Here is a 27,514-nt window from a genome sequence, read left to right as displayed (position 1 = left end):
AAATATTACTACTTCACAGTGAACTTCATGGAGGTGGATGCATCCGGTGGCCTTGAGAAGCAGGGAAGATTGGCACTAAGAGGAACGGATTTCACTTGGAGCGAAACGACGGCACTACTGTCTGGAACAAGACCGCAATAACGACGGCAGCAATTTATTTTATGACAATTGAAAGTTTAAGCTTCATATTTGTTGTTGAATAAATACAAAAATTTATTATTTTCAAAATTATCATTCATTATTTGTTTTGCTTTTTTTCAGAACAAATAAAAATGGTAAATTTAAATCCGTTTAGAGGATTTTACGGATTTATGCATTACGTTAATAATTTTCGAATATACTTTCGCCGATATAAAATCTGATTATACTAGCAAATCATATTGCGCAAATATGCATCCCAATGAGTGAATGGACTGAATATAGTTTTAGTAGAAATCAGCCCTTATAAGCGGTTTCTTCACCACCGCTTAGGCCTTAAACCTGGTTTAATCGTATGGGTAAACGTGGTTTACGGCTTAAGCGAAGGTGAAGAAATCGGCCCTTAGTGTTTTTATTTTCTGCGTTCCTTAAGGAAGACTTTACACCCGATTCTGTTTTTGCACGGATTTTTTTACACGGCCGTGCAAAAAAAGTTTCGATACATTTTTTACCGCCAAAACCTTATTTTTGCATGAAACGTCGAGAAATATGTACTTTTTTGCACGGTTTTTGAAATTTTGAACTGAAAACTTTTTTTGCACGGTACGCATCCCCCGTGCAAAAACAGAATCGGGTGTACATTGGGGATCTTTCAAATATTACGTAACGCAACAGGGGGAGGAAGGGGGTCTTACATTGTGTTACGGTCCATACAAATATTTAAAATTTTCCATACAAAAGCTGTTACGTGGGGGAGGGAGGGGGTCTAAAATTGGCAAATTTTGCGTTACGTAATATTTGAATGAACCCTTGGAATGTATGGTTTTTATTTAGTTTTTTTTATTCGAGTATGTTCCAACAATATTTGCCAGACTTTTAATTTAGTGTTTGTTATCAATTCGCTGCCGATGTGCTGCCATCTTCATGATGTTAATTTTCGATACTCACGTTAGCAAAAACCGAAAACAAACACAAGTTTTTTAACATTTTCTGCAAAATTTATCGTTATTTTCCGTAAATAATACCGTTGATCGATAGAAATTCCAATTCTACATCGACAAGTGATGGTGCCCTCGACCAAAATCGGTCAAAAGTGTATCATTTTTGGATGCAAAAATCGTTCTGGTGTACACCAGGGAAATGAGGTTAGTTTCTTCCCGGTCGCTTGCCGAGGGAACCAGGTCTACCACCGGTGGGCAAAACTTATGCCCCTGTCAGGGGATAGACATGAGCGGATTTGCAGCCAGCATTTTGCGGCCAACGATTTTATCGAAAGTGAGTAAACAGATTTTGAACAATTTTTAATAGTTGTTTTTTAATGGTTTTCTATTGTAGATACCAGACAGAAACTGAAAAATGGCGCAGTTCCAACGGTAAAGCTGCAAGACGGGAAAATACAGCGTCGGAAAGGATGTTGTGTCCCAAAATGCAATCCAAACAGGACAAAACGGGGACTCCACCACTTCCCTATGCAAAAATACGTCCGTCAGAAGTGGAAAGAGGCATTGGGAATGGATGAAGCGCAAGACCCGGCCGGCCTCTTGATATGTAATCGCCACTTTCTAACTTCCGATTTTGTAAAAGGTAAGGTTGGAAGCAAAATTCTATAAAATTTTAATGAAAAACGTTAACACTAAGAATGAAGCCTCTAAATCAGTTGGAACGTTTAATTCACCCATTAGGGTAACAGTTTGTATTTCGAGCCCTTTAAGGGAGTGATTTTGGGGTTTTGTCTCGATTTATTATTTGCACTACGTAATCAAGTCAATGAACATGTCAAAGTATAGAGATAAACTTGCTCTATGAGATAATGGACCGATGCACGAGTTCACTAATTTGACGTTTGAGCGGTGCCGAATTCACTTGTTTCCATGGTCACGTAAATAACACGGCACCGCTCAAACGTCAACGAGTGAACGCGTGCATTGATTCATAATGCACACATGGTCATGTATAATTCAAAATACGTCGAAAGTTATTGAATATCGTACACTCAGGCAAAAAAACTATCAAAATTCATAATTTTCACTTATGTTTATTAGCCACAAGAAATCGGTAAGCATTTCATTATTTTGCCTTATGAATTCATCTACATTTTGCCAAAGTAGTCTCTTGCTTATTTCATAGAACAGCATTATGAACATCGACATGAATCTTTAAGAACTCAATACTGCACCAGTATGAAGTACATTACTATTTATGGTGGACATTATTATTAACAGTATGTTGTTCAAACGGTATTTTATTTAATTCTTACAGGATATTATTGAAATTTTTATTTTACTGGTAATTTACAATAATGGTAAGATTAATCCACGCTGTGATGGAAAGCAGCTATTCGAAACATGTTTAAATGAAGTAGTCAGGACTTTTTGATGGCGTATAATTTATTTCGTGAGATGTAAGATGGTTCACCATTTATTATTCATTTGAATTTGCTCTCTGATGTGCTCTACACCATAATTGGAGACTGTTTTGCTGGTTGCTGATATTGCTGAAAGTATGAAGAAATTAAAAATTACATTCGTGTGTGCTACAAAAATAATCTGTTAATGGTTTCAAATAAAAATTCTTCACCATGTCATACCTACTTCCTTGTTGTACAAAGATTCAGATTTTCTTTAAAATCCACCTGTTTGCAAAACAAGCACAAGCACCGTAGCTGAGATAAGCTCATATTACCTACTCAATTTAAACGATTTCGATGATTCTGGCAGCTGAAAATTGAAATTCATATTAACTACACATTTCTTACTTGAATATTACCTTTAAAAATAACGAATTAGTCAGACATCTATAAACGAGTAATGAACGTAAGCTGTTCCAATTCCTACAGAGCTAGCCATTTTACGTTTTCATAATGCTAGCCTTATAACTTTTTCACACTAATAACATCATTGGAAATCATAAGGCGCGCAATGAAATTTGTGAAGTTCATTATGTTCAACTATATTTTCGCTTATGATTATCATTTCAATGAAAACGACTAACGACAGCAATGGAAATCGTAAGGCGCTCAATGAAATTTGAAAACTATTATTATGGTAAACTATGTTCTCGATTATGATTATTATTTCAATGGTATGAAATCCATAATTGCCTATTGAAATAAGCTTTTATAGATTTTTCAAGGCTTCATAAGGGAAATTTTATGAAGTTCGTTATTTAATTTGCCTGAGTGTAGTAGCCCATGAATTCTCGCGGAACATTACTAAAGGACCTATATACAAATGAGAGATTCTCTCCTCTCTCGTTCTCTTTCGATTATAACAGCGGAATACTAAAGATTTTGGGAAGTTTTTCACTATAGATCAAAAGCCAATTTCCTTGACTATCGTTTCATACAAAAAACGCAACAGAAGAAGTTAATGTGAATCAGTTATTAATGAAAGAGAAAGTAAACAAAGAGAGCCTCTCAATGTTAGATAGATCCTTTAGTAATGTTCCGCGAGAATTTCACTATTCTATCACAATCTAAAAGCCAGACAAGCCAAATGTGAAGTGCTTCAAGTGTCAGCGAATGGGCCACTATGCCTATATGCAGCTGAGTGTCCTATAAGAAGGAATCCAAAGCCAAGCATGAGAAGAAGAGAAATCATCAAGCAGCCTTTAGTGTGTCTTCCAGCTAGACGGTGAGTCAAATCCGGGCTGGATCTTCGATTTCGGCGCAACCTCTCATATGTGCTATGCAGAGGGAATGCTCGTTAGCGTGGAAGAAGTTTCACAGCGAATCAACGTGGACAACAAAGCGGTGTCATCTGTTGTTGCCATTGGAAGCGCAAAACTCAAAGGAAGTGCTGTATGCGATTCGACTGTTTCAAGAGTGCTTCAAAGTAGTATTCATTACTGACACGCGGGAAATAAGATCTGCATCAAACGAATTGGTTGCAATGGACCAATGCACGAGTTCACTGATTTGACGTTTGAGCGGTGCCGAATTCACTGGTTGCCATGGTCCCATAAATAACACGGCACCGCTAAAACGTCAAATAATGAACCCGTGCATAGGTCCATAGAAAGAGAGAACGTGGGACTCTACAAGCTTGTCTTGGCCGGCAAGCAAAATAGGTATTGAAGTAATAGATAGCAGAATATAGTAATTCGATGTTTTGCCAATCATTAATCCTCGAGACGCCAAATAAAGAAGATACTTTCTATCACAAGCTCTCTGTATTCTGTATGCGATTTTCCAAGAGAAGTAGCGGATGATCGAAATTTTTCAACCGTCGAAGGCGTATCGAATGAAAACCAAATACATATTTCATACTCAAAATATGGAATGACGGATGCAGTTATTATCAAGTACATTATCATTTATTAAATTATTGATTTTAAGGCTTCGCCATCCGTATAAGTGAAAATATCCTTGGACGGAACTATGTCGATTAACTTTGTTTTTTTTTCCTTCCGTTACAGTAACTTCCAGATACCTGAAAGCTACTGCGGTTCCGTCGAGGAAGTTAGTCAGGTTAATTAATCTTCCGCGGCGGATGTTGGTACACCTTGATTCACACTTGGAGGACCACAATTACAGCGTATATGCAGGCAAACCACAGAGTAACCGAATAGGCTTTGTTGAAGGATGTCGATCAAAACCGGAAGGCAACGTAAAATTGCACAAGTTTCCAGTTTCACGGGACCCAAAGTACAAAAAGGAGAATCGGATTTCAAAATGCTCCAAGCTGCCAACACGAAATTCAACAGTTAGCAGTTTACATTTCAGAAAGACCGACTCTATCAAAGGTAAGACTTAAGCTTTACAATCAAGATTTTTAGATTTTTCACGCTCAAGTTGTACCGTTTTGATTCATATTACGGACAGCTTTTAATTCCGGACACTCTACTTTGTATGGGAAACATTTCACACGAAATGTTTCAATTTTTGCCGTTCGAAAGTTCTCAATTTCGAGGCTCGTTTTAATGAGCTATTTTGATAAATATCTATGCAAATTTATAATGCACAACTGCTTTAGACGTCTCTTTAGTGGTTTAACAATTTCATTTGATGATTTCTATTAATAATTTTCATTAGATGGCCGGAATTCGAATCAAAGTGTCCGGAATATGAGGCAAAAGTGAGGACTCGTCCGGAATAAGAATCATCAAAAGGCTATACATTTCGATTTATTTAAAATTATTCAAGTTGCGGAAGCGTATTCTTTACCCACGATTTGAAAGTTAAGGGCTTCCGGCGCTCGATAGCGCTGAGGAATCATACAGAATGATTTATTTTGAATGTTCTATGCTGTGCTATACTTCACTGAGACCTTAAGTGTCCGTAATATGAATCAAAACGGTAACTCACGCGACCCATCAGCCAAACTTAGTGCATGAGTTGGCTCATCTGTTGGTTTGTATGGCGTCTCCAGTTGAAAGCCGGAATCATCGACACGCGGAAATCGATTTTTCCCTAATTCTATGCGTTGAACCTAACGTCGGGCATAGCGCGCTGGACAGCGGATCTGGTGTGCTACACAGCGCACCTTGCCCGACGTAGCTCCGACGCATGGTTTTGGAGAAAATCACAGGGTGTCTACTACCTGGAAAAACCTGGAAAACCTGTAATTTTCAGGGAATTTTATTCAACCTTGAAAACACCTGGAATTCTCAGGGAATTTTGGCCACACTCAGGGAAATAATTTTGAAACAATAATTCATGGTTGAATATGTTCAAGATTAACTATTTCGAAAGTATTTTTGCAAACTTTATTTTATATAAAAAATTTCGGCTGCGCAGCTTAAAAATACTACTTGAACGATTCAGTTCATTAAGGTTCAACGCTCCGTCATCGTAATCATCGTCATCATCGAAACTTCAACAGCAGTTTTTCTGTTCAAAACTTAAATTGATTCAACGAAAATGTGTTCGCTGTGTTTCGGTTGAAGAATAGAATACAGTGAACCAGCAGCGCAACCAGGATTTGGCTCTAGGGGGGGTTTTGTGAACTTCAAAATAATGTGTTTTCAAAACGGTGAAACCGGTAAAAAAAATTCGAGCGGAAAAAAAATATTGCTAGATTGACATTGAAGAAAACACGAAATAACATATGCAAATTTAAACTTTTCTAGTCCACCATGGGCATAATGTTTAATATAAATATAGATTTCCTTTAAGTAGCGTTGTAACCTGTTGAAATTTTCCTTCCAAAAGTTTTACGAAACATAGAAAATCTTCAGGTTCCAAAGAACATTTCATAGGTTACAAACATTGCCTTAGATTCTATTTTTTGAATATGAATGGATAAACGGGATCTGACATCGTTTAAAGCTACTTTTTTCGTAGATGGTTCGAAAGTTTATCCGTTTATAGCGTTCAAACACTCTTCCTTACATTCGCAAGTCACAGTAAAAATTATTGCGATTATCATTAGCAGTTTGTTGAAGGCAAATTAAAATTTGTGATTTTTCAGCTTAGCCACGGTACTACAATCTCCTTTAATATTTCCAAAAAGTGTTATTTGTTATCATTAAAAACTGCTTTTCTGGAAATTCATGTGCTCTAATTCATGGTCATAAAATTCGGCTAAATGGTCCTTGAAGGTCTTTAAATCAGAATTCCTCAAATTAGAACAAAAAAACTGTTAAAACAGCTTACTGCTCCGCTGTTTTTGGATTTTAGTATTGAATTTCAAAAATATATTTAATAATTCTTATAAAAAATGTCTGCTCTGGGAGGGGTTTTGACCCCCAAAACCCCCCCTTGGTTGCGCAACTGCAGTGAACACATTTTCATGTTAAATTTCATGATTTTGAACAAAAAAATGTTCCGCAGTGTAATTGATTAATGTAAAAGATTCACGCATACACTAGTAAAATGAATACTTTTTAATGAAACTTCTGAATAGACCTTTTTGCATTTAAGCATTTCTGTTTTTCGTAGAAATTCTAATGAAATACAAAAAAAAACATTTTATGTCCTTTGCAGAGTTGATAAACCTCTGTTTTAAGATATTTGGTGTCTATTTCAATGCAAGTCTTGAAAAAGTTTCTATTTTTGAAGGAAGATTTCTAAAGTCTCTGTTTTGAACAAAATGGTCTCTTAAGTCACTATACTCATCATATTGCTTGCAGTTAATCCTGATGCAAAATGATACACAGTAACTTTCAGAGACCGTAATGCGAATATTCAACAGGCTTATCTAGATTTTGTGCTCAGATTCCACGAGGAAAACCTTCAAGAAATATCGCAGTAATTCCAAGTGATTTGATCTGGAATACTTTCAAAGATGTTCTCTAGAATTTTTTATAAAGTTCTCTCTATCAATTATCCCAGAAATTCATCCAGCGAATTTTCGAAGGATGCTTAAAGGAATTTATCCAGATTGTGCTCCCGTAATTTCTTAATTTATTTCTTTGATTTATTTTTTCGAAAAATACCCAAACTTTGCACTAATTTTTCAATCGATTCCTCCAGTTGTTGCTATATAGAATTTTCCAAATATTTATATACAGAATTTTTTTCAAGAAAACCCACCATAGTTTTGAAGAAATTCGCTTAGATATTTTACCAACCCCACAAGAATTCCTACGCTTTTTCATGTTAATTCCTTTAGAGTTCATCCATGGTTACTTCCAGTAATCGTTCCAACAGTTTCTTGAGAGGTTATTCGAGGAAATATATTAGGAAGGAAGGATTTCCCAATAAACTCGATCGTCGAATCATCATAATGCTCCTATAGATTTTTTTCTATGAGTTTCTTCAGCATTTCATCCAAACGTGTTCCAATGAATTTCTCGAATAAAATACCCTTGGAATCTTCTAAAGTTTATTCAAGGTTCCACACCAGTTAACACCTCTACAAATTTTCCAGTAATTACTCCGATCATTCTCATACAAACTTCTTTGGGAATTCCTTCCGATGTTATTAAAGGAATTAGAATTCTGAAAATCCTACGGTATAAGCTATTCGATTGATTTTTGTTTTCAATATCTTAACAATTGATCTAGGAAATCTTCTAAAACTTCCTCAAGTGTCCAGGAGTTCTCTCAGGGATCCTTGTTCATCAAGAGTTATGTACTTTAAACCTTACACAAGCTTCAGCGGAGTTTACTTTAGGTTTTCTTCTAAAATATTACTCGTCCAGGTTTTTATCAAAGATTTATTTAATAACTACTGGTCCCGGCGAACTACGTCTTACCATCAAGTGTTGGAAAACGACTTCAATCACCCCATACAAAATGACAGTTCATTTCATTCTCGTTTTTTCGACTTCCCTGGTGAATATCCTTGAATTTTAATACACACAAACACGTCGGAACCCTTGTCGAACGAAGCGAAGAAAGAATCATCCAAATCCGTAGACCCGTTCGTAAGATATTTCGTGACATACAAACACCATTCCATTTTTATTTATATAGATTTCTGAAAAAAAATCATGAAATTTTTTTAGAGATATTATTTGAAAAACTAGCTTACCCACCGTGGCTAGCCACGTTCCAACGAAATTTTAAAGCGAACCGCTATGTATAATCTTTCAAAGCGCATGATACTGAGACCGCAAAATCGCCTAAATTTATGCTCTGACCATACTTTACCAAGGACGTGGCTTTGATGCTGTTGTTATGTTCTAATCTGGCATATTTGCTGTTGTAGTGTTTCTTATGTTGTGAAACATTTCAAACGTTCAAGAAGATTTTATGAAATAGAAAGTATACTCTTACCGAAAATTCTAGAATATTCTGCTGAATAGCGTTTGCAGCGTGCTATATATTTTCATCTTTCAGAATCACAGTTGTGAAGAAGGGACCATCATTTTTTGGAAATATCGAGTCATGGAACAGGAATGCATTGGAATGCTGTTTTAGCAGACCATCATAGCAAAATTTTGTTTTAAGTTTGCATCCATGAACCGATATTGAGTCATGGAGCATCGACTCATTGAGGTTTCACTTTAAATTAATAAAACTCGAATATTTGGCAATCATCTCATTCATGTTTATATTGCTTTTACATTCGTCAAATTTGTTTTTGAACCTGAGTTGGATTCTAGCGAAACCCGTTCTGAACAACATTTTCCACCCCAGAAGTATTAAAATTCGACCGAACTGAAATTTTCTTGAAGTTGATTTGTTTACGTTTTAATCACTGACCAAGTACCTATAAAGTATGAACACGACAATGATGAAAAGCTCTAGAACATGCTACGAATTGGAAACAGCGGTGTTCCAGAAAACTCTAGAATATTCCGTCAAATAGCTGATGTAGTGCTCAATGAAATTTTTCGATGAAACATTTCAAAGCGTTACTGACAGACAGACAACTTTGGGATTTTATATATATGATGCCTGATAAAAATTCGAAGACTTGGGAAATATCTCAAAGAATTTGTTACATGTGATCATTTTCGTAATCGAAGTATTCTCATAAAATATGGCAAATCAAAGACACTGTCGGAAATTCCACTCTAGTTTACAATCGTTGTGAAATGTTGAGCACTCACCCCGACGGCACTGCAGCAGCGTCCACGAATAGTCTCAATTTGTCGTGCCATCAATTATTCATAACAAATTAAATTTTGTACGAAGCTGCGAGATTAATTAAGGAATATATGATGTAATAAGGTCGGAAATATTATTCCTTCAACTCTTTTCCACAAATTTGATGGCCCTGACAAGGGCCGATGGCTTTCTTAGCCTCGATACGGTCACAGATAAATAGCACTACGGGATGTTATCAGTTGATTGCCATGGACAAACGGGGAATTTGCTTATACGACGAACCAGCTGAATGGTTCGGGACGTGGATGGCGCACAACAGCAACGGGTTGTGAATTCCCTGGAAGAAGTCGAAATCCGGAAACGATGCTCACTCTTGAAATCTTGAGCGATTTCACCAGTCCGACGCTCGATTAGCAGCATCTCCTCGGATCAGCAACTCTAGGGGCTTGGGGTTTCTGGTTCCTAACGAGCTTGCTTCTTGACCACCGATCACGAGTCGAAATCTGGGAGCGCGGATAAATTTGCGGCGGCGATGACGATGGCTTGGACGCTTCTCCGAGCGGCAGTAGTTCGGCGCTCGGAGAAGCGCCCAAGCCATCGTAATCGCCGCCGCAAATCAATCTTGCGTCTTCCTCTTCCCACAACACAAATTGGATTGCAAACTTGTTACTTGTTTTTAATTATGAATCGTGGTTTTACGGCTAACCAGCCGAGTGGAAGTTTAACAACTATCGAAAAGCTAGTATTTTCGGTAACGTATTTATCGAGCAACGGACTCATGTTCCGTAACCGGTCGTTTGAGAACGTCGCGACCCATTGGAAGCCCACACAATAGATACCTCAGCCAGCGCAGTTGCTGGCTAGTGTAGTGTGCTATTCCTATACCGAAAAAACAATGCGCTCTCGGGCTAGGCATTGGATAGAGTAAGGTGGGGCAAAAGTTCGACCTTAGTGGTATAATCAAAGTTTCCAGGAAAATAATAGCAGATGAAACAAAACAAATACCATACAGCGAACCTTCATCATATTGGCTATAACTTTGCTGAACAAACTTGTGTCAAAATATTTACCCATTTTTAGTTATAACAGTTTCAAAATTGATTGTCTTATTCGAACTTTTGCCCCACCGGTGGGGCAAAAGTTCGAATCTAGTGTGGGGCAAAAGCTCGTTGGCTAAAACACAAAATATCAATACTTTTATGCCAAGCATACTTTTTACCAGCCGTAAACTTATGTTTGCCGAAAAATACACACTAAATTTTCATCAAAAAATGCCCAAAACAGGGTTAATTGTAATACACCCAAAAAATAGCAGTTTTTCGCAAAACTAAGAGAAATGTAAAACTTTTGTGACATTTTTCGCACGATCAGGCAAATTTCGCTAAATTTGAAGATAATATGTAGATTTCAGGAAATTTGAAAAAATTTCCGTGGGTTTATACATGGGTCGAACTTTTGCCCCGCAGATTCGAACTTTTGCCCCGCTATGGGCCAAAAATTGATTCCAACTATTTATGGAAAAACTAATCCACGTCAAAGCATCCTTATGATAGGCCTAGAAACGCCCTTACATAAAATATTGAAAAATATTTTATCTTCATTTGATTCCATGCATCAAAAGTTTGACCAAATATTACAATATTTACGTCGAAAAACAACAAATAGCCATAACTTTTCCAAATCTCAATCGATTTTTATGATATTTGGAGTGAAAGTCTCTTACTTGAATAGCATTCGAACCACCATGAAATTTCTAAGTTTTGATTTGATTTGAGCTAGAAATCTTAAAAATAAACTCTTACCCCACTCGAACTTTTGCCCCACTTTACTCTATATATATAGAAAGCGTTGTGTTTGGATGGGCATCTAATTCTTTCGAAAGAGGTGCACTTTGGGAAAAAGGACCACGTGATTATTGAGCTGAAATCGAATTCAGGTTAACTTCTGCGTTCATGAGTCCTCTCATGGCGTAGTGGTAACGCGCCCCAACTAGAGATCGGGGAGCCGTGACTTCGATTCTCACTGAGAAGACGTGTAACTTTTTCGCAAATCTTCACATCAATTTGTCCATCTAATCCAATTGCAAATTATATGTAATGTTTAGCTTTTCGGTAGCTGGAATTGTTTCTTAAGACCTGGAAATATCAGGGAATTTCATTTCTGTAAACGAGTAGACACTGAATCAGTTTTTCGCGTGTCGAAAATTCCGGTTTTCAACTTTGGGGTTCTGCTCTGCACAAATTACGTCACGCTCCAAGAGAGAGGAGAGGGTCAAGCCAAGCGTGACAAGCCTTACAAAATTTGCGAAGGACTCATACAAAAAACGTGGGGGGTGGGGGGGTTCGAAAAAGTCGAAATTTAGCGTGACGTAATTTGCGTACCATCCCTGTACGAATATTTCCAGTTTTTTTTTCCTGCACAGCACTTGTTCTTTGTTTTTCTACTAGAAACAAAACAAACCTTTCCACTGCACTGTGACGTCACGCATCAATTTTGACAGGTACTGGTCCTGTTGTTTACAGTTCGGACTTAGTACTTTTTTCGAATCATTCTTAATTTCGTGAAAGTTTGCTGCGAGGAGAGGTCAAATCCACTGCAGATACCCACGGATCGTATTATTCTATCTTTCTACCGTGGAAAATCGCCACCATCAGCATGCTGGTGATAGAAATGCGAAGATGAAAAAATGATGGAAAAAACGACTAAGTCCGAAACGTAAACAACAGGACCAGCAGCTGTCAAATAAGTGAGGTTAGACTCGTCATATGCAGCGCTTTATAACATAAGGTTTTGACAACAACAGGTTTTGACACGATATTCGATCTAACGAAGGTACGGTGCTGCCATCTGGAAAAAGTTTACTCTGCATGAAGCGTCGAAAATTTAACCCGGCAAGGTATAGGAAGTGAAAATTCAAATGCTTTTATCAAATTAATTACAATACAGTCGACTCTCCATAACTCGATATTCAAGGGACCATCGAGTTATAGAATTATCGAGTTATAGAATGTACCGAAACAAAAAATCACAAAATCGAAGGAACAAATTCCTGTATTTATAATACATAAATGATCACCTCTGTAAGAAAGTAATATTATTTTGTTGATTGTGCTCTACAAACAATTATTTGAAAACTTTTTTCAAAATGCTCAAAAAATCACATTTTTTGACTGATAATATTTTTTTTTATTTTCATGTTTTTCAACTTGTATTACAACTTGCAAATATTTTTTTTTATCTCCAAACAAGAATTGGACCACGTTTCCCCAAATAAAAAAGATTTTAAAATAGATATCAAGAAATTTCCCTCTCACGTGACATCGACTAGCGAAGATATCGAGTTATGGAAATATCGACTTATGGAGAGCACGATGTATGGAAATTTGAAGGGATCGAAAAATCCATCGACTTATAGAGTATATCGAGTTATAGAACATCGAGTTGTGGAGAGTCAACTGTAGCTATTTAAATTCTTTTCAGTACATATTGATAGACTATTGATGGGCTACATTATAGACACATTATTTTGATTTTTATATTTTTTCTTCAATATTATGCGGATTCTATAGCTTATAATAAATCTAACCCCGTACACTTAACAGAATTTAATAAAATTATGTTTTGAATTTTTTAGAAGCATTTGAAAATTGACTTCCTATGCTTTGCCATGTAAAGAAATCGGAGCTTCACGCATAGGGTCAACTGTGGTAATTGCCTCCGTCAGCGAATACAGCGAATACACATGTAAAAATAATCAACTGTGGTAGCAACTCATCGGGTACCAGACTGTTAATTTAGTATTTGTGTACAAGTCATTTAATGTTTTCCTCCTCTTGGTCTAATTGACATTTATGACATGCATATACCTATAAAATGTAAACAACGCTTAGATTGTTTGCTTTCTGTTTAGTATTGTTCTCGCTTGCATCGAGACTGGAGGAAGTGATTATTCGAAAATGTCTCGAAAATGCGCTTTTCCGGGTTGCGTACCCTCGCAGAAAACGCGATTTTTCCCATTCCCGTCAGTGAAAAAATCGTCACCAGAACTTACCAAAAGGAGATTGTCCAAATGGATTAGCTTGTTGGGATTAAAACCGGATTTCGACCCAAGCGACGAATGGGTCTGTGGAACGCATTTTGTTCGCGGTTTGAAAACAATGGTTGGTGTAACAATGTTTCATTATAATGAGCTCAAGAACATTTTTAGGCAATCCTGCTAAAGATACGGATGTGCTTGACATCGATTGGGTTCCAACGATAAAAGCTTCGAGCTGCAGTACGGTACTGGTAGACGATGATCCTGCCGAAAGCCTAGTCGAATATGCTTGTCCCGAAGAAGATGGAAAACTCGACGAATACTGTGAGTACCGTAAGCCGGGGTAACATTGATCAGTTTTTTGAATATTTCTTGAAAATTTTATTTGAAAATGCAAACGTCGCAAGTTTTATATTTTTAAAACAAGTTCTGGCACCGTACCGTTCTAAATTCGTGTATCCTGAAGCCGGATATGAGAACCAAACTCTTGCAAGACAACTACTTCTTGAGTTATGAGGTAGTCAATCTTAAGGCCGGGTAAAAATCTCACAAGAAGACAAGAATGGACACCTCAAGCTCAAGAAACGGAAAAGAATCGTTCCCCAGGAGGCAAGAATGGACATACTAAAGAGAAGACATAATATGTTTGTTTCGAAATGCAGATAAAATTAGACAAAAGAAGAAAGGCAGTAAAACACCATACTAATAGAAGGATAGAACAGAATACCTATATTGAACAGGAATATGAATTTCCTAAATTAGTGGAACAATCCTTGAAAAAATCGCTGTATAAACTTTTTAAGGAGTTAATGTCGGATTATCATTGAGATTGAGATATCACTGGAGGATTCCTGAACCTTTTAATCAAGGCATCTGCGGACAACTATGGAATGGTCTTGTAAGAATCTGTGCAGCCTTAAGAATTTTACATCAGGATTTATTGCAGTGAAGAAAGTGAATTCGGCAATCGTTTTGCTTAAAGAAGAGAAATGAATGGTCTCTATTCCACTAAATATAGACTTTAAGAGACCAGCATTGAATAGTGACAAGATCTCTAAAAAGAGACCTGCTGTGGAAACTGGTCGTTGTCACCGGTGCTCCAATTTTTTGGTCCAATTGTATAACAGTTCTCCTGCCTAATGGTGAAGCAAAAATATTTTTGCGACGATCTGCGATAGTAGGTAAATACGGCAATTACTGAACAAGGATGAATTTTCTCGAAATCTTCTCTAAGAATTCTTCCACAGATTCGTCGAGAGTTTCTTATGAAAATTCTCAAAGGGATTCCTCGAGGATTCCTCCTGCCAAAGAATGCCTATTTTTTCCCCCAGAAACTCCTTCAATTATTTCTACATGGCTATTTCTCAAGGAATTTGTGTTGAAATATTCCACCACGAATTATTCCGGTTTTTTTTTCAAAACTTTTCCAAGGATTTCAATTGTTCCTTTAAAGATTTCCGCCCAGGATCCTCCAGGGATCTCTCCAAGTACTCCACTCCTAGTTCATATTATCAATGAAAACTGACCATGTAATATTTTTTCACATATCTATATGGGTATTTTACAGCATCTACATTGTGCCGAGCTTGTGGACAAAATCTGCCAGATGATCCAGCACTCAGTGATAGCTTTCAAAATTACGCGCACATGTACTTGGCGTTCACTAATCTGCAGGTTGGTGTTATACTTGAGATGATGCCTTCCGCATTTCACAATTTGGGTCTACATTACAGCTTCATCCCCGGGAAAATCCAGAAGAACTGCGCATATGTCCGGATTGCAAGAACAAATTACACGAGTTCGAACAGCTTCGAGAAACATTCATCAACGTACACTGGAGGCTGCTTGAAGTGGTAAATGAAGTGCTGATTAATACACTTTACACCAGTAACAGAACATGTCATTTTTTAGAAACCAGAACTACGAGATAACCATGAAGGGTTCGACAGCAATGCTGTAGTCGAGAAAAATCCTTCAATAAATGAAGCCATAGTATCTGACATAAACTCGTTAGAGCAAGATGTGTCTCAAAATGATTTGTATAATCAAACTACCGAGCAATTGGAGTCCATTGTGGTAATGAAAGTTTTACCAAACAATTGACATATTTATTAAAATTGCATATCTTTTCTAGAAAGTAGAACCAGTAGACTATTGTTCAGAAGACAACGCTGACGATCGGAACGAACAAAAGGCTTTTGGATACGTAAGATGAATAAATCTATCATAACCAATCTGTTATGTAAAACCATCAAACTGTTTTCAGTCATTCCAGATAACTAAGGAATCTAGCAGTGATTCGGAGCTCTCAACGAGCTCAACCTCGGATGATCAAAGCGAAATGCTTCCACCAACAATGAAGAAGAAAAAGAAAAGTCTCGAAGAGCTGTATCCATACGACAAATCGCAGAGGAACAAATTTTACATTCCAAGGAAAAGGAAAAAGTTTCCCCGACAATTCGACTGCCGGTGCCCAAAAAAGTGTTCAACCCTGTTCGAATCCGAACAAGTCCTGGAGCATTTTTTCCATAAGTTCTGGGCATCCGTAGATAAAACACGCCAAAGGAAAATGGTCTTGGAGTATGTTCGGGCCATGCCAGTGCGCCGAATACGTTGTAGGCCCCAAAGGGTACGACCGGAACGAGCTGTAATGTTTCAATACTTCGTTCCTACGGAAGACTGCGATGTGAGAGTTTGTCAGAGGTTTTTCCTCGGAATTTTACAAACCACGAGTCAAACGGTTTACAGGTACATTTATGGAAAGACTGGAGACAGGGATAGTGCACAGGATGAAATCATCATACCGTAGTTGGCTGATAATTTATATTAGGTTAATAACACTATTTTGCCATATTAAATGATATAGAATCAAACTTCAACGACTGTTGATTATTTATTTGAAGTGTCCATAATGATATTTTTCTAATCAGCGATTTAATTCTTAAAAAGTAAAAGTAACTTTCTCTTATCGCTCTCTGTAACAATCATGATCCGCAGCACATCATGAGAACCTGTTTATCATCTTGTGCTACAGCTCTGATTTGATCGGGGGGATAACAATGCGTGATGATGATACCCATCTAAACAAGCTCCAAACCTGGGGGACACTATTGTTATCAGTTGTTAGAGGATTGTTCATCATGCCAATAAAATAAAACACCTAATTCCAATGGTAAATATGCGAGAAAAAAGGGGTTTTACCATCGCGCTTTGAAGCGCTCGTTCGCTGCTGTTATTCATCAAACTTGTTACATGCACGGTGTTTGAACAACTTTCAACTAATTAATAAACGTACACCCAAACCAGTAATGCTTAAAATATGTCAAATTTGTCTTCTTGTTATTTTATTTAAATGGTAAAACTTGCTATTGGGTAATATTTTTTTTACTCAGTTTGTTTAATCAAAATTACACATTGAGTGAAAATGGGACCTTAACGAAAGGCGGAATCACAAAAGACAGACTAACTTAGACGTGTAACAAAAGGCGGAAAATATCATAAGGCATAATCTAAAAAGCGGAATCATTCAAAAACGATTTTAAAATGCTTACTTTAGCTTCCAAACAATAATTAGACTGAGCTGTTTAGGTTCCTATTCATATAAGCGTTTTCAAAACCACTAAGTGGACTTAGAATTTCTTTTGAAAAATGTTTTTTTTTGTTTTTCAATTTATATGTAGGTATCAGTCAATTAATACATAGATGATAGGTAAATACCATCCGATGCCTTCCATTACGCTGCGGTACCACTATAACCGAGAAATATCTTCTCGCACCGTGGCCTGTTTCTATTTCTTTTATTTCTTCTTCTTCTTCTTCTTTCTGGCATTACGTCACCACTGGGACAGAGCCTGCTTCTCAGCTTAGTGTTCTTATGAGCACTTCCACAGTTTTTAACTGAGAGCTTACTGTGCCAATGACCATTTTTGCATGCGTATATCGTGTGGCAGGTACGAAGATACTCTATGCCCTGGGAAGTCGAGAAAATTTCCAACCCGAAAAGATCCTCGACCGGTGTGATTCGAACCCACGACCCTCAGCTTGATCTTGCTGAATAGCTGTGCGTTTACCGCTATGGCTATCTGGGCCCCTCTATTTCTTTTATTTATTGTCGCCTGTTTCAGCCTTAGGTTTGAGCTGAATTTTCGATCAATCTAGCCAATATTGTTGCTTTTTCATCTTGACACTACGCCCCCACTGTGACACAGTCTGCTTCTCAGTTTAGAGTTCAATGAGCATGTGGGAATGCTGTTTCTCCAAATCTTGATAGCAAACACGGAAAGTGCTGACACAGCTTCAAGCTATAATTTAATTCATTTTTAAACATTGATTTTACAGTGTTCTATTCATACCTACAATTTTGGTGATCAACTCGGTAGACAAGGATCGTTTCACGACCACCCTAGGTGCAGCAAATCAGCAATACGGTACAATCCTATACAATATATGGTTATGAATCTTTAACATACTCGAATTCAATCTTTTACTTACTTTATCTTTTACTTTTTATGAACAAACCAAAGATTAGCCTGTGATTTAGTTTTTAAGTTTTAGCCAGCTATAACGTAATATAATTTAAGAAAACATTAGTTAGTGTTTCGACAATGAGATTTGCTCTCTAATCTGCATATTTCCATCTACTCACTATCTGTTCGCCCTACGAATTAATTCACGAATCAGGCACAGACTGCTAATTTTATGCTTCAATTTCGCCACAGAATCAATAAAAAAAATGCTTTTTAATAAACTTGCAAAATTTTGGGTTTCGATAATGCTGAGTGTTTTACAATCCAAATTGCCTTATCATTGTCTATCTCGTTGACGTTTGTATGTCCAGTATAGGTAGCTGTTCGACGTTCGGTACGCTTCAACACTGGTATACGCTACTGCAACGAGGGGTATCGTCGCAACATCCCCCCTCCCGTGAACCTTGGTGGTTGGTCCTTGCCTTTGAAGATACAGCTCCAGGTTCACTACTCTTCGCGACGTCTAAAACCGCTAGATGAACTGCAGCGCACCGTTGTAGACCAGACGAGGTCTGTACTATTGCTTGGCGAACTTTCCCGTCTCGCCCGTTGAATACCTGAACGACGCGTCCTCGTTTCCAATAGTTCCGCGTTGCTCCACTAACCACCAGAACTAAATCGCCAACCTGGATGTCTTTTGTATCGGTGAACCATTTGCATCTGCGAGTTATAACTGGCATGTATTCTTTTATCCATCTCTTCCAAAATTCGTCGGTTACATACTGCGCAAGTTTCCAACTACTTCTCAAAGTGGCTGCACTACTTACAAGCTCTGTAGGAGGAAATTTGGCCCCAGTAGAGCTACCCAGAATAAAATGGTTGGGGGTTAGAGCCTCCTGATCGGCTGATTCTAGTGGAATATACGTGAGAGGTCGACAGTTCACCAATGCTTCTGCTTCATATATGATGGTCTCCAATGTTTCATCATCTGGCTTACGTGCAGATTCAAAAATAGATCCCATGGCAACTTTAACTGAACGAACAAGTCGTTCCCATGCTCCACCCATATGTGGAGTGCCTGGAGGGATAAACCGCCAACGAGTTTGCGTATTGGTGAATGTCGACGCAAGGGTTTCGCTTCGTTCAGTGATTTCCCTTTTCAACTGATTACTGGCACCTAAGAAACATGTTGCGTTATCTGAATAAATTTCAGCTGGCGGCCCTCGTCTTGCAACAAATCTTCTAATCGCCATAATACATGATTCCGTTGAAAGGCTATGTACCACTTCCATATGGACTGCTCGAATAGTCAGACAGGTGAACAAAGCTATCCAACGTTTACTCTGACTTCTACCGATACGTACCAATACGGGTCCGAAATAATCGAGTCCAACTGTGGTAAACGGTTTCACAAAGGGTGTTAGGCGAAATTCCGGAAGTGGGGCCATGATCGGCGTCCTTGGGGTGGCGTTGAATAGGCGGCAATGCGAGCAAGCATCAATCACTTTTACAATCAACGCTCTGAGTCGCCCTATTTCGAACCGTTGCCGCATCTCGTTAACAACAGTTTCTCTGTTAGCATGGCGATATTGGCGGTGATACCAATCGGTTATCAAGAATGTCGTACGGTGTTGCCTTGGTAGGATGACTGGATACTTGGCGTCAAACGAAGCGAAGGGGGCTGCACCACTACGACTGCGCATTCGCAGAACTCCTTGTTTATCCAGAAACGGTAGAGTCTTATAGATGGGGCTGGATTTATGAACAGTTGGGTAAATGTTGGAGGCTTCACCTTGGGTAGTTCTTAGCGCTTTAATTTCTGTGGGGAATGCCTCAGCTTGAGCTTGTTTCCACAAAATCCTTTCTGCCCGTTGTAATTCGTCTTGTTGCAGATGTTCCAGTTTAATTTGCAATCCGTTTTTTTTGCGGTGTAGATTGTCGATGAATCGGATTATATATGCTATTGTTCGATGCAACCTAGTCCATCGACTGAAGCGAGAAACATCGATCAGGGGTACGGATTTGCAGTGGTGATTTACAGAGCGAATTTCTTCCTGTGTTGTTGGAATTTGTTTCTGGAGTGGCCACTTTTCTTCTGGTTCATACAGAAAGCTAGGACCTCTGAACCAAGCACTGTCTGAGCGCAGGTTGGGTCCGTTATTCCACCTGGTAGCTTCGTCTGCTGCATTCATCTTAGAAGGTACCCATCTCCACTCCTTTTGGTTAGTTACTGATAGTATTTCACCAATCCGGAAAGCGACAAACTTCGTGTATCGACGGTGGTCTGAGTTAATCCACGATAGAACCGTGGTGGAGTCACTCCACAGAAATCTTTGTGCGATTTGGTAGGTGTGATGATTTTGCGTTGATTCCAAGAAGCGAACCCCTAAAACCGCTGCCTTTAATTCCAATTTGGGGATAGTTAACGGTTTGAGAGGAGCTACCTTTGTCTTTGCCCCAACCAGCGAAACTTGAACGCCATATTTCGATGCCAAACGAAAGTATGCCACACATGCGAAAGCAGCCTCACTGGCGTCCACGAACACGTGGATTTGTAGGTGCTGGATGTCCGTCGGAAATGGAAAGGTAAAATAACACCTTGGTATTTGCAGCATGTCGAGTCGAGGAAACAAATCAGACCACTGTCGCCAACGTTGGTAAAGCTCATTATTTATTTGATCATCCCAGCCGATACCCGATGCCCAAATGTCCTGCATGAGCACCTTACCGTGGATAAGGAAGAAACAAATAAATCCCAAAGGATCGAACAAACTCATGAGCATTTTCAGAACTTCACGCTTCGTAGGAATGTGGTCCGTAGCGAGAATTGATTGGAGATCACTGCGCAAAGCAAAGGAGTAAGTAAACACGTCATCTTTCGGCATCCATCGCATTCCAAGCACTGATTCCATGGTTATTCCTCTTTCTAATGCCAGATGCTTCGATTCATCCGTTGGTAGTTCACCGATACCTTCCAACACCATCACGGAATTTGACAGGAAGTTACGGAGCTCGAACCCTCCTCTACAGTGAACAGCTTTTACTTCGTTAACTACCGAAATTGCCTCGGGCTCATTCAAGAAGCTATCCAAATAGTCATCTACATAATGTTTCTTCTGGATGGCTTCAGAGGCACGAGGATATTGACCAGCTAGCTCTTGGGCATTTATGTTCTTCACATATTGAGCCGACGCTGGTGAGCAAGTCGACCCAAATGTGGCCACATTCATTACGAAGATCTGGGGAGGATCTGATGGTTTATTTCGCCAAAGAAACCGTTGCGATTGGCGGTCTTGTTCCCGAATTTTTATTTGGTGGAACATCTCCTTGATGTCTCCACACACAGCAATGGGGAACTGCCGGAATTGGCTCAAAACAGTTGGTAGGGGTGTTAAGAGATCCGGCCCTTTCAATAGCTGGGAATTGAAGGAGACTCCGGCGGACTTGGCTGCGGCATCCCAAATCAACCGAACTTTATTTGGCTTTTTAGGATTCACGACTACGCCCAATGGTAAATACCAAACTCGTTTCGGATCTACAGAGGCAAGTTCACCATCACTGGCCTTGTAGGCATAGCCTTTAGATTGGTATTCTTCGATTTGTTGGCAAACTCTATCATGAAGTTGGGGTTCTTTGCTCAGTCTACGTTCTAATGACTGCAAACGTCGTATAGCCATTGGGTAACTGTCGGGAAAGTTCGGGCAACCACTCTTCCACAGTAGACCAGTCTCGAACCCGTCCTTCGTTCGACGTGTGGTTTTCTCTAGCAAAATCCTGGCTTGCTTGTCTTCATCCGATTCTAAAGTCTCATTGTTGTTGTTGACACCCATGTTTTCCAGAGCAAAATAATCACGTAGCTGTTCATTTAACAAGCGATCAGGATCAGCAATATCAGCCACGTGGAGACTTATTACGGCATTACCAGGTGAAAAATTTGGCATGCCACCATATACACCCCATCCGAGTTTGCATTTGGCTGCAATCGGTTCTGTAGGCTGACCCTGGCGTATCTTGAGGGGCACACCTAGGTGAAGATTGTCCAGCCCTACTAGAATCTTGGGTTGGACCAACTCGTAATCATCGATCGGAAGTCCTCTTAAGTGTGGAAAACGGTCAGCCAGCTCGTGGTATTTGAGGGACTGACTGGGTAGTTCCAGTCGACCAACAGTATGAGCGACCAGAGGGTGACGGACAGCGCTGTTCTTTCCTGCGATTTGCAATTGAACTCTTTGCGAGCTATGTTCATCACGTGTTACGTTTCCCGTCCACTGCAATGTTAAAGGCTCAGCCTGCCCAATTGCTCCTAGTTTCTTGGCGACTGTTTCTTCTAACAGGGTGGAGGATGAACCCTCATCAATAAAGGCGAATACCATTTGGGAGCAGTTCTTTTCATATAAAACCACGGGGATTATCCGAAAGAATGGAACTGAGAATTCCGTTTGAGAAATTGTCGAAGAAACGTTTACTGAATGGGAGACAGATGGAGGGTGTAGGAGGGAATGATGTTTCAGGCGGCAACCTTCCTGTTCGCATCCTTGCCAGGATTTGCATGGCCATTTTCCATGGCTATTTAGGCAAGTTCGGCATAATCCTTTTTGTTGAACTATCTGCCACCGTTCATCAACGCTCATGGCCTTAAACGCATAACACTCTCCTACACGATGGCCTTCACGATCGCAAACTACACAAACTTTAGTTGGCTTTCGACTTCCTTCGATTGCTGATTCCGAAAAATGAGCTTGGATATGCGCACGTTCCTTTTGTCTCGGACGTTCCGATCTAGCGGACAAGAGGTCAGATGGTAGCTCAAACGTCACCTCACTGGCTGCCGTTACCAATCTGGTCATGAAATCACCAAACGTACGTAGGGTAGGAACTTCATCTCGGTATTTGTATACCGCCCAGTCTAGTCTGAGCGTGCCTGGTAGCTTCTCCACTAACTCTTGCATTAACACCGGATTAGCGAGATGGTTTTCCTGGTGAGCAGCTTCCAGGTGATCTACCAGGTTTTGAACAGCCAGTCCAAATTCCATGATGGTCTCTAGTTTGTCATGTCTGGGGGCCTGAACTTGTCGAATTTTCTTCAATAGAGCTCTAATCAACAGCTCTGGCCGCCCGTAAAGCGTTCGCAGAGTGCTTATGACGTGCGGTACTCCGGATGGTAATAGGAGTCGACTTTTAACTGACTCGAGTGCGTGCCCTTTCAAAGAACGTTGCAACCGCACTAAGTTTTCCGCATTAGAAAATCCACAAGTTGATGTTGACTGCTCGAAACTGCTTATAAAAATTGGCCAATCCTCAGGATTGCCACTGAAAATAGGCAACTCTTTACCAATCACCTGCCTAGCTGCGATTTGGTGCGTTCCAAGTAATGTAGGAGTTTCAGCGGGGCTCGAGTTACTTCCTGGGGACGGATTTCCTAAGCGTAGCGGTTCACTAACCAACATCCGTTGGGGTAAACACGGGTGTTGAGGTGTGCTTGTATCACGAGGAATCGGTCGTTGTGCATTTAGATCTACCGCCGACAAGTCAGCTTGTAAACCTTCCACTGGATCTCTACATGATACCTCTTTTAATGGTTTAGTGGGGTGCTTGATCGCGTTTGCCGCTCCTTCTTCTTCTGCTTCCTTCGATGCTTCACGATTTTGGGTCTTTAACCAATCTTTAACCTTCTCGTCATTGCTTATTATCGAGCTAGTCGACGATGTCCCTTTACTACTCTCTGCTATCTGCTGCAGAAGTTGTCGCTTCTGTTCTAGTGACTCTTGTCGCATGAGCGCTTGTTTAGCTTGAAATTGCTTATCCTCCGCCAGTTTCAACTCGCGTAACATTTTTTCCTCCTCCATCAGCCTTTTCTTTTCCTCAATTTGACGTCGTTTCTCTTCATGTTCCCGTTCACGAATCGCTTCCTGCTCCTGAGCAGCCTTTTCCTTCATAAGTTGTTCCTCTTCCAATAGTTTCATTTGTGCTTCTAACATAGCGACTCGTGCACTGGACGAAACGCTTACAGGTGCACGAGATACCACCTTCCTCGATCGTTTTGACGCAATGCTTTTCCCCGCTCTATTCGACTTGCCATCCGCTTTCGTAGCCTGAGATGTTTCCCCGTGCGTACACTCTCTGCAGCTAAATGAACGTGATTTCACCGATTCGTCAACTCCTGCGCATCCAAAGTGCTCCCACTGATTACACTTGTCGCAGGCGACCATCTGGGACTCGGCTGCATCTGGCCGGTTGCATCTCCGGCAGTGAAATTTGCTGCTATCTTCGTGAAGTCCTTCCATCTTTCGATCCACTTCCACAAAATTCTTGAAGGAAATGTGGGAATGCTGTTTCTCCAAATCTTGATAGCAAACACGGAAAGTGCTGACACAGCTTCAAGCTATAATTTAATTCATGTTTAAACATTGATTTTACAGTGTTCTATTCATACCTACAATTTTGGTGATCAACTCGGTAGACAAGGATCGTTTCACGACCACCCTAGGTGCAGCAAATCAGCAATACGGTACAATCCTATACAATATATGGTTATGAATCTTTAACATACTCGAATTCAATCTTTTACTTACTTTATCTTTTACTTTTTATGAACAAACCAAAGAATAGCCTGTGATTTAGTTTTTAAGTTTTAGCCAGCTATAACGTAATATAATTTAAGAAAACATTAGTTAGTGTTTCGACAATGAGATTTGCTCTCTAATCTGCATATTTCCATCTACTCACTATCTGTTCGCCCTACGAATTAATTCACGAATCAGGCACAGACTGCTAATTTTATGCTTCAATTTCGCCACAGAATCAATAAAAAAAATGCTTTTTAAAAAACTTGCAAAATTTTGGGTTTCGATAATGCTGAGTGTTTTACAATCCAAATTGCCTTATCATTGTCTATCTCGTTGACGTTTGTATGTCCAGTATAGGTAGCTGTTCGACGTTCGGTACGCTTCAACACTGGTATACGCTACTGCAACGAGGGGTATCGTCGCAACAGAGCACTTCCACCGTAATTAACTGAGAGCTTTTTTTTGTCAAAGTTGTCATTTCCGCATTTTTTTTTTTTTTTTTTTTTTTTTTTTTTTTTTTTTTTTTTTTTTTTTTTTTTTTTTTTTTTTTTTTTTTTTTTTTTTATTATTAGTATCATTCCAAACATTACATTCATCTTATATCTAGGTGTTCTGTGTTATTAGACAACACTATCATCCTAATTTGGTAAAACAAATCTAAGATTTTATTAACATTTTGTTAACAACATATTACATTTCATTTGCCGTAGCAGTTCAGATTTTTTACAGGTGAGTTGATTTCACCTGCTTATAACAGAAAAAAAAAAGTTTTTAATATACTTAACCTAACTTAACCTAATCATATAACGCATTAATCGTGGCAATAGAAGATTGTAACGATTTTTGCCTGAAATTATTGATTATTTTATTTGACATTTGTTCCAATGTTTCAACATTGGATATCCTATGTAACTCATTGGTACTATACCAGGGAGGAAGCCTCAGAATCATTTTCAAAATTTTATTTTGAATTCTCTGCAGAGCTTTCTTCCTGGTATTACAACAGCTAGTCCATATTGGTACAGCATACAACATGGCTGGCCTGAAAATTTGTTTGAATATCAAAAGCTTGTTCTTAAGACAAAGTTTTGATTTTCTATTAATAAGGGGATAGAGACATTTTACATATTTGTTACATTTGGCTTGAATGCCCTCAATGTGATTTTTGAAAGTTAAATTCTTATCTAGCATGAGTCCTAGATACTTAACTTCATCTGACCAATTTATTGGAACCCCTCTCATCGTGACAACATGTCTACTTGAAGGTTTCAAATAAAGAGCTTTTGGTTTATGTGGGAATATTATTAGTTGAGTTTTGGAAGCATTAGGAGAAATCTTCCATTTTTGCAAGTATGAAGAAAAAATATCCAAACTTTTTTGCAATCGACTACAGATGACACGCAGGCTTCGTCCTTTGGCGGAGAGGCCTGTGTCATCCGCAAACAAAGATTTTTGACATCCCTGAGGTAACTCAGGTAAGTCAGATGTGAAAATATTGTATAATATTGGTCCCAAAATGCTGCCTTGAGGAACACCAGCTCTTACAGGAAGTCTTTCAGATCTGGAGTTCTGATAATTAACCTGAAGAGTACGATTTGACAGATAACTTTGAATTATTCTAACAATGTATGTTGGAAAATTAAAGTTTTTCAATTTTACAATCAAACCTTCATGCCAAACACTGTCGAATGCTTTTTCTATGTCTAGAAGAGCAAGACCAGCAGAATAGCCTTCAGATTTGTTGGAACGGATCAAATTTGTTACACGTAAAAGTTGATGAGTGGTCGAATGTCCATGGCGGATTCCGAACTGTTCATTGGCAAAAATTGAATTTTCGTTGATGTGGGCCATCATTCTGTTCAAAATAACCTTTTCAAAAAGTTTACTGATGGAGGAAAGCAAACTGATTGGACGATAGCTAGAAGCTTCTGCAGGATTTTTGTCTGGTTTTAAAATTGGAACAACCTTAGCATTTTTCCATTTGTCAGGAAAATATGCTAATTGAAAACATTTGTTAAATATATCAACTAAAAATGATAAGCTACTTTCTGGAAGTTTCTTGATGAGGATGTAGAAAATTCCATCATCGCCAGGAGCTTTCATATTTTTGAATTTTTTAATAATAGTTCTCACTTCTTCCAAATCAGTCTCCCAGGCATTTTCGAAGACGTTCTCTTGATTGAGAATATTTTCGAACTCCTGAGTAACTTCATATTCAATTGGACTAGTAAGTCCTAAATTAAAATTGTGAGCACTTTCAAACTGCATAGCAAGTTTTTGAGCTTTTTCGCAATTAGTTAGTAATAATTTGTTTTCCTCTTTCAATGCCGGTATAGGCTTCTGAGGTTTTTTCAAGATTTTAGATAATTTCCAAAAGGGCTTAGAGCCGGGGTCCAATTGAGAAATTTTATTTTCAAAATTTTTGTTTCTTAAATCTGCAAAACGTTTCTTGATTTCTTTCTGCAAATCCTGCCATATAATTTTCATAGCAGGATCGCGAGTGCGTTGAAATTGCCTTCTCCTCACGTTTTTAAGACGGATCAAGAGTTTAAGATCATCGTCTATAATCACGGATTCAAATTTTACTTCACATTTTGGAATTGCAATGTTCCTGGCTTCAACAATGGAATTTGTTAAAGTTTCAAGAGCATTGTCAATATCAATTTTAGTTTCTAAAGAAATGTTAACATCAAGATTAGAGTCAACATACGTTTCATATATATTCCAGTCGGCTCGTAAATAATTGAAAGTGGAGCTGATAGGATTGAGAATCGCTTCATGCGATATTTGAAATGTAACAGGGACATGATCAGAATCAAAATCAGCATGAGTAACTAATTGGCTACAAAGATGACTAGAGTCGGTTAAG

At 38.8% G+C, this 27,514-nt stretch overlaps 1 protein-coding gene and 2 long non-coding RNA genes across 4 annotated transcripts; 1 reads left to right on the top strand and 2 right to left on the bottom strand.

Moving 5' to 3' along the window:
- The first annotated feature begins 1,054 nt into the window (after positions 1-1,054).
- Positions 1,055-16,492, top strand: LOC5576422. 2 transcript variants are annotated; one of them, XM_021850648.1, is made up of 9 exons: positions 1,055-1,413; positions 1,474-1,722; positions 4,555-4,881; positions 13,785-13,937; positions 15,181-15,287; positions 15,347-15,466; positions 15,525-15,689; positions 15,748-15,819; positions 15,880-16,492. In XM_021850648.1, exons 1-9 carry the CDS (start codon positions 1,203-1,205, stop codon positions 16,420-16,422), a joined length of 1,947 nt encoding a protein of 648 aa, XP_021706340.1. In that variant the 5' UTR covers positions 1,055-1,202; the 3' UTR covers positions 16,423-16,492. The 2 variants fall into 2 exon arrangements, with proteins under 2 accessions (XP_021706340.1, XP_021706341.1); XM_021850649.1 differs by lacking the exon at positions 13,785-13,937 and having other exon boundaries at positions 1,057-1,413.
- A 1,404-nt stretch (positions 16,493-17,896) lies between these two features.
- LOC110678082 lies at positions 17,897-18,673 on the bottom strand. The gene is made up of 2 exons (XR_002501444.1): positions 18,105-18,673; positions 17,897-18,048 (listed from the first exon to the last, which is right to left on the bottom strand). It is a non-coding gene; the product is annotated as an uncharacterized LOC110678082 (long non-coding RNA).
- A 5,745-nt stretch (positions 18,674-24,418) lies between these two features.
- LOC110678378 lies at positions 24,419-25,128 on the bottom strand. The gene is made up of 3 exons (XR_002501547.1): positions 24,652-25,128; positions 24,517-24,595; positions 24,419-24,461 (listed from the first exon to the last, which is right to left on the bottom strand). It is a non-coding gene; the product is annotated as an uncharacterized LOC110678378 (long non-coding RNA).
- Positions 25,129-27,514: the final 2,386 nt, after the last annotated feature.

Source organism: Aedes aegypti, chromosome 3 (assembly GCF_002204515.2).
Source record: "Aedes aegypti strain LVP_AGWG chromosome 3, AaegL5.0 Primary Assembly, whole genome shotgun sequence".
In the NCBI taxonomy this organism is placed as follows: Eukaryota; Metazoa; Arthropoda; class Insecta; order Diptera; family Culicidae; genus Aedes; species Aedes aegypti.
The sequence above is the reverse complement of the archived record's forward strand: the minus strand, read 5'-3'. Positions and strand labels throughout refer to the sequence as shown.